The 8,055-nt window shown below is 39.3% G+C and overlaps 1 protein-coding gene across 1 annotated transcript; it reads left to right on the top strand.

Moving 5' to 3' along the window:
* Positions 1 to 3,844: 3,844 nt before the first annotated feature.
* On the top strand, positions 3,845 to 6,709 carry LOC307150721 (uncharacterized protein). Its single transcript, XM_079858175.1, has 3 exons — positions 3,845 to 4,544; positions 4,637 to 4,744; positions 5,467 to 6,709. Exons 1-3 carry the CDS (start codon positions 4,148 to 4,150, stop codon positions 5,727 to 5,729), a joined length of 768 nt encoding a protein of 255 aa, XP_079714301.1. The 5' UTR covers positions 3,845 to 4,147; the 3' UTR covers positions 5,730 to 6,709.
* Positions 6,710 to 8,055: the final 1,346 nt, after the last annotated feature.

Below are 8,055 nucleotides of genomic sequence, written 5' to 3' on the forward strand. Positions count from 1 at the left end.
AAAAAAATCTCAGTTATTTTCTTAAATTCGTCTGTAGACGGTAAAATAACAAAGTGTTTGAACTGGGATAACAGTACCAAAGATCACCTTCAGATTGGGACATGTTAAAGGGGGCACTCGGATTTGAACCGGGGACCTCTTGATCTGCAGTCAAATGCTCTACCACTGAGCTATACGCCCTTTCGGAGAGCCTTTTTCAAAGTAAAGCAAAAAAATCTCAGTTATTTTCTTAAATTCATCTGTAGACGGTAAAATAACAAAGCGCTTGAACTGGGATAACAGTACCAAAGATCACCTTCAGATTGGGACATGTTAAAGGGGGCACTCGGATTTGAACCGGGGACCTCTTGATCTGCAGTCAAATGCTCTACCACTGAGCTATACCCCCTTTCGGTAAGCACTTTTCAAAGTAAACAAAAAAAAAAAATCTCAGTTATTTTCTTAAATTCATCTGTAGACGGTAAAATAACAAAGTGTTTGACTAGCATAACTGTACCAAAGATCACCTTCAGATTGGGACATGTTAAAGGGGACACTCGGATTTGAACCAGGGATCTCTTGATCTACAGTCAAATGCTCTACCACCGAGCTATACCCCCTTACGGAGAGCCTTTATCAAAGTAAAAAAAAAAAAATCCCAGTAATTTTCTTAAATACATCTGTAGAAGATAAAAGAAAAAATTGTTTGGCTTGTTGGAAACTAGCATAACAGTACCAAAGATCACATTGGGACATGATAAAAGGGACACTCGGATTTGAACCGGGGACCTCTTGATCTGCAGTCAAATGCTCTACCACTGAGCTATACCCCCTTTCAGAGGTTATTTTCAAAGTAAAAAAAAAAATATTCTCAGTTATTTTCTTAAATTCGTCTGTACACGTTAAAATAACAAAGTGTTTGAACTGGGCTTGTTGTGAGCTGGGATAACAGTATCAAAGATCACCTTCAGATTGGGACATGTTAAAGGGGGCACTCGGATTTGAACCGGGGACCTCTTGATATGCAGTCAAATGCTCTACCACTGATCTATACCCCCTTTCGGAGAACCTTTTTCAAAGTAAAAAAAACAAATATCTCAGTTATTTTCTTAAATTTGTCTGTAGAAGGTAAAATAACAAAGTGTTTGAACTGGGCTTGTTGTGAGCTGGGATAACAGTATCAAAGATCACCTTCAGATTGGGACATGTTAAAGGGGGCACTCGGATTTGAACCGGGGACCTCTTGATCTGCAGTCAAATGCTCTACCGCTGAGCTATACCCCCTTTAAGAGAGCACTTTTCAAAGTAAAAAAAAAATTAAAATCTCAGTTATTTTCTTAAATTCGTTTGTAGACCATAAAATAACAAAGTGTTTGAACTGGGCTTGTTGTGAGCTGGGATAACAGTATCAAAGATCACCCTCAGATTGGGACATGTTAAAGGGGGCACTCAGATTTTAACTGGGGACCTCTTGATCTGCAGTCAAATGCTCTACCACTGAGCTATACCCCCTTACGGAGAGCCTTTTTCAAAGTAAGAAAAATAAATAAATCTCAGTTATTTTCTTAAAGTCATCTGTAGAAGGTAAAATAACAAAGTGTTTGAACTGGGCTTGTTGTGAGCTGGGATAACAGCATTAAAGATCACCTTCAGATTGGGACATGTTAAAGGGGGCACTCGGATTTGAACTGGGGACCTCTTGATCTGCAGTCAAATGCTCTACCACTGAGCTATACCCCCTTTCAGAGAGCCTTTATCAAAGTAAAAAAAAAAAAAATCCCAGTAATTTTCTTAAATACATCTGTAAAAGATAAAAGAAAAAAGTGTTTGGCTTGTTGGAAACTAGCATAACAGTATCAAAGATCACCTCCAGATTGGGACATAATAAAGGGGGCACTCGGATTTGAACCGGGGACCTCTTGATCTGCAGTCAAATGCTCTACCACTGAGCTATACCCCCTTTCGGAGAACCTGTTTCAAAGTAAAAAAAACAAACATCTCAGTTATTTTCTTAAAGTCATCTGTAGAAGGTAAAATAACAAAGTGTTTGAACTGGGCTTGTTGTGAGCTGGGATAACAGTATTAAAGATCACCCTCAGATTGGGACATGTTAAAGGGGGCACTCGGATTTGAACCGGGGACCTCTTGATCTGCAGTCAAATGCTCTACCACTGAGCTATACCCCCTTTCAGAGAGCACTTTTCAAAGTAAAAAAAAAAAATCTCAGTTATTTTCTTAAATTCGTCTGTAGACGGTAATATAACAAAGCGTTTGAACTGGGATAACAGTACCAAAGATCAAATTCAGATTGGGACATGTTAAAGGGGGCACTCGGATTTGAACCGGGGACCTCTTGATCTGCAGTCAAATGCTCTACCACTGAGCTATACCCCCTTTCGGAGAACCTTTTTCAAAGTAAAAAAAACAAACATCTCAGTTATTTTCTTAAATTCGTCTGTAGAAGGTAAAATAACAAAGTGTTTGAAATGGGCTTGTTGTGAGCTGGGATAACAGTATCAAAGATCACCTTCAGATTGGGACATGTTAAAGGGGACACTCGGATTTGAACCGGGGACCTCTTGATCTGCAGTCAAATGCTCTACCACTGAGCTATACCCCCTTTCGGAGAACCTTTTTCAAAGTAAAAAAAACAAACATCTCAGTTATTTTCTTAAATTCGTCTGTAGAAGGTAAAATAACAAAGTGTTTGAAATGGGCTTGTTGTGAGCTGGGATAACAGTATCAAAGATCACCTTCAGATTGGGACATGTTAAAGGGGGCACTCGGATTTGAAACGGGGACCTCTTGATCTGCAGTCAAATGCTCTACCACTGAACTATACCCCCTTTAAGAGAGCCTTTATCAAAGTAAAAAAAAAAAAAATCCCAGTAATTTTCTTAAATACATCTGTAAAAGATAAAAGAAAAAAGTGTTTGGCTTGTTGGAAACTAGCATAACAGTATCAAAGATCACCTCCAGATTGGGACATAATAAAGGGGGCACTCGGATTTGAACCGGGGACCTCTTGATCTGCAGTCAAATGCTCTACCACTGAGCTATACCCCCTTTCAGAAAGCACTTTTCAAAGTAAAAAAAAAAAAAATCTCAGTTATTTTCTTAAATTCGTCTGTAGACCACAAAATAACAAAGTGTTTGAACTGGGCTTGTTGTGAGCTGGGATAACAGTATTAAAGATCACCCTCAGATTGGGACATGTTAAAGGGGGCACTCGGATTTGAACCGGGGACCTCTTGATCTGCAGTCAAATGCTCTACCACTGAGCTATACCCCCTTTCAAAGAGCACTTTTCAAAGTAAAAAAAAAAAAATCCCAGTAATTTTCTTAAATACATCTGTAGAAGATAAAAGAAAAAATTGTTTGGCTTGTTGGAAACTAGCATAACAGTACCAAAGATCACATTGGGACATGATAAAAGGGACACTCAGATTTGAACCGGGGACCTCTTGATCTGCAGTCAAATGCTCTACCACTGAGCTATACCCCCTTTCGGAGAACCTTTTTCAAAGTAAAAAAAACAAACATCTCAGTTATTTTCTTAAATTTGTCTGTAGAAGGTAAAATAACAAAGTGTTTGAACTGGGCTTGTTGTGAGCTGGGATAACAGTATCAAAGATCACCTTCAGATTGGGACATGTTAAAGGGGGCACTTGGATTTGAACCGGGGACCTCTTGATCTGCAGTCAAATGCTCTACCACTGAGCTATACCCCCTTTCGGAGAGCCTTTTTCGAAGTAAAGCAAAAACAATCTCAGTTATTTTCTTAAATTCGTCTGTAGACGGTAAAATAACAAAGCGTTTGAACTGGGCTTGTTGTGATCTGGGATAACAGTATCTATAGCCGCGTTTCCACCGCAGGAACTTTCCCCAGGAACTAGGAACTTTGGGGTGGTACTCGGTGTGTTTACACCGCAGGAACCAGGGTCTAAATGAAGTTCCGGGTAAAAATTTACCCCCCAGAAAGTCCCTGCTGGCGAGGTAGTACTTTTTCAGAGTTCAGGAACTTTCGGGGTGGGACTTGTGCGCTGAACATGCTGATTGGTTGAGCTCACGTCACATTTGATTGGTTGAATCCACGCTGCATTTTATTTTAGCCGCCATTTTTAAAAATCGCACTTCCTGGCTTCGTGCAGTAAAGAGTTGTCTGGAAATGAATATGGAGTTTACCAAAAAATACGACCGCTGGACCGACGACGAGGTCCAGGCTTTAATAAGCGTATTTGCGGAAGAAGAAATCCAGCGGGAACTGGAAACGGCAATCCGCAATGAAAAGGTTTACCTCAAAATATCGAGTCGGTTATACGAGCTGGGCATTGTTCACACTGGAAAACAGTGCAGAGAGAAGTTAAAAAAATTAAAACAAGACTACAAAAAAGTCAAGGATCACAACAATAGAAGCGGATCCGATCGGCGGACTAACAAGTGGTTTGACCGTCTGGACGCGTTGTTGGGACACAGGCCGGCATTTTCTGGAGCAGCGGTGACAAAAGACTCTGCAATTTCATTTTTGGAATCCATTCATGAATCTGAGGACCAGTCGGTTGAAGGTAAATTATTACACATGTACATGATAAATATTATCGTCTTAAACTCGTTGCAGTGATAAAACAAACTAACTTTTTTCAACGTGTTTTTACAGATGAAATGAATGGCCCCGATGTGCAGGCAACAGAGACCAGCGTGTTTTCCCCAGCAATCACCAGTAGCCCTCATCCCATGTCTTCCGCCGAAACACACACACGACGAGGTATTAAACAACGTTGTCTGTTGATAAAAATATACTTCAAAACTAGGGGTGTAATAATATATCGTGCAACAATATATTGCAATACAAAAATGCAACAATACGTATCGTGGATAGTTCACCCAAAATAAAAAAAACTGTGAGGAAAAAAAATCAGGTTTTCAGAGTTTTAGTTGTCAGTACTACATTAAAATGATGTTGAGATTAATGTATAATATAATGCAATGGGGGGATATTTGTGGGTCCTGATAATGCCAAACATCTATATGTTACCAATGTTAAGCATATTCGTCTAAAATAATTCTGTATTTTCAGCTTCAGAATCATGAATATTTTTATTCTGGTGTCTCAATTGTCCTTGGGTTACAAGCACCAAGTCCAAGCTTATTCATTTAAACCCACAATGTAATATCAAAGTTAGCATTTTAATCAACAGTACATTTTTTGTTAACCTTTCATCATATGTCTTGGGAGTATCGCAATAACACTGTATCGTGATATGTTACACCCCTTTTCAAAACTGACCTAATTGTAATCCTAATGGTTTTGGGTCATTGTGTTATTTTTTTGATTGCAAACTTAAATGGTCCATGATAAAAATATGGAGCATGATGGCCCAACATAAGTTTCAAATTTAAGATTTTGTAGTGAAAACACTTAAAATAAGTATTTTATTGTTTTCAGGGTGGGCTTGTGTATTTATTGTCATGTGTTTCTGCACTTAGGGAAGAGGAAAAGGGATTGTGACTTCCTTGATGTGCTGAGGGACATGGAAGATTCTAACCGGACCGCCCTGCAGCTTGGACAAGAACAGCGTGACAAATATATGCAGCTGTTACTTGAGAGCCAGGCTGAGGAAAGAGAGATGAGGAGGCAGGAGTTGGCGTTCCTGCAGTCGGAAGCTGAAGAAAGCAGACGGCAGCAGAGGGACTTTCAGGCTGGGTTTCTGTCTGTTCTTGGACAGTTTGCCCAGTCATTCAAAAAGTAGCCACTTGAACTCAGACTGCACTTTAAATTGCACATTTGCATTTTTTTTTTTGCACAATTCAAATTTTTATATATTGTTTGCATTCCTGCAGAGGGCCGGGTTTCTGTCTGTTCTTGGACAGTTTGCCCAGTCATTCAAAAAGTAGCCACTTGAACTCTGAGATTGCACTTTAAATTGTACATTTGCATTTTTTATTTTTATTTGCACAATTCTAATTTTTATATATTGTTTGCATTCCTGCAGAGGGCCGGGTTTCTGTCCGTTGGACAGTTTGCCCAGTCATTCAAAAATACATTTGTATTTGTTTTTCTTTACACAATATATTACTGTTCTCGTAATTTATTTCTTTTCACATGATTGTATTTTAAAAATTATTTCAAATTATATTTTGTAAGCAGTACTTGCCTTGTGTTAAATAAAGTTTGTAAAATGTCACTTTGAGATCAAGTGCCTTTTCATCTCCATGGTAATTTTAGCTCTTACGGTAAGGTTTTGAAGTGCTGGTTAAATGTAAAACATTTCCGGTGAAAGTGCACAGGTTAAAATAAGCAAAGTGTAGGTAATTTAAGTCACTTATGAAATTACATTTTATATTTGACAGCCAAATATACAGGTGAAACTCAAATTTAGAAATATTGTGCAAAAGTTATTCAACTTTTTCAGTTGAATTCAGTAATTCAACTTAAAGGTGAAACTCGTATATAGACTCATTACATGCAAGGTGAGAGATTTTCAAGCCTGTTATAATTATGACTATGGCTTACAGCTTAGTTAATTACTGAAAAACAATTTTGCACGTTATTCAAATTTTTCAAGTTTCCCCTGTAAACAGAAGGTGATAACAATAAATTAAAACCAAAGCATGATTCAGAAGTAATCATTTTTATTTACAAAAAAAGTGTTACAAAGCAAAAACAATGTACAACAGGTGTATACAGCATAAAAAAAGGCGCATTACAGCACCTGAAGGTTATTTTTCCCTTACCAAAAAAAAAAAACTTTCTGGTGTGTAACCAGTGATACTGCAGTTTACTACATTGTAGTCAAAAGCTTCATTAGACCTGTACGTGCATCTAGACCCTCGGCCTCTACAGTGGATGACAGTGCCCCATCAGGCTGGTTGAATGTACCCGTAACCCATTCTTCTCTGAACTCATCACCATTCATTTCACAGAGGTTATGAAGAACACAACATGCTATCACCAGGGATTTGACCTTGTGTGTATTGCAGTCATTTCGTTTTAGCAAACACCTCCATCTGCCCTTTAGTCTGCCAAAAGCATTCTCAACCACCACCCTGGCTCTGCTTGTTTTATGGTTGTACACAAGTTGTTGGGGTGTCAGTCGTCCGTTGTCTGTGAAAGGTTTCATCAGCCAGCTCTTCAAAGGATAGGCTGCATCACCAAGGACATAGTACCCTACATCATGTCCACAAATGTTCTTGGTTACATCAGGTAGTAACAAACCCCGATCCACTAGGTCCCACAATCCTGACAAACGCAGCACTCTGGCATCATGCAGGCTACCTGGCGCTCCTAAAAAAACATTCCAAAAGAGACCTCTTCCGTCCACAACAGCCTGTAGGATGATCGAATGCCAGCCCTTTCGGTTGAAGTACTCTGTGTGGTACTCCTCTGGTCCAAGAATGGGGATGTGTGATCCATCAATTGCACCTACACACTGAGGCAAACCCCATCTGCACTCAAAATACGTCGCCATTTCTTTTAACTTTTCACTGTTTGGTAACTGGATAACTTCTTGCATGAGTACCTTCTCAACAGATGAGCAGAAATCGTGAACACAGTGACACACAGTAGCAACTCCGACTCCAAATAAATGAGAGATGCTTCTATACTCTGAGTTGGTCGCAAGTTTCCACAGTGCAATGGCGATTCTTTTTTGAATGGGTACACAATGTCGGTAGTTTGTGTCATGTCTCTCCAGTTCGGGTTGCAATCGACGACAGAGGTACAGAAAAGTATCCTTAGACATCCGGAAATTCTTTATCCACTGTGCTTCGGTGAAAGTTGGAACCACGCTGTCCCACCATTCTGTTGTTCTAGTGTGTATCCAAACCGATCGCGAAACACGACGCATTCGATAGTACTCCCATATCTAAAACACACAAAAGTTGCAAAAAATAAGTTGATGTAATCGATAATAACATTATTCACAACTCTTGTTCATTTTGATGGATTAATTTCTTACCAATCTTGTTCTTTCTGCCCGATGGCGCGCGTTCGTCCCATCCATCTCACGGTCAATGTCCGCTATAGATGATAACAAACGTTGTCTACTTTTATATCTAGCATTACGAGCTTTCTGA

The sequence above is a fragment of the Squalius cephalus genome, assembly GCF_949319135.1.
Source record: "Squalius cephalus genome assembly, chromosome: 22".
In the NCBI taxonomy this organism is placed as follows: Eukaryota; Metazoa; Chordata; class Actinopteri; order Cypriniformes; family Leuciscidae; genus Squalius; species Squalius cephalus.

Coding starts and splice junctions, on each gene's coding strand:
- LOC307150721 (XM_079858175.1), top strand. CDS start 4,148: ATGAATATGGAGTTTACCAAAAAATACGACCGCTGGACCGACGACGAG. Junction 4,545..4,636: donor TGAGGACCAGTCGGTTGAAG/GTAAATTATTAC, acceptor GTGTTTTTACAG/ATGAAATGAATGGCCCCGAT. Junction 4,745..5,466: donor CGAAACACACACACGACGAG/GTATTAAACAAC, acceptor TTCTGCACTTAG/GGAAGAGGAAAAGGGATTGT.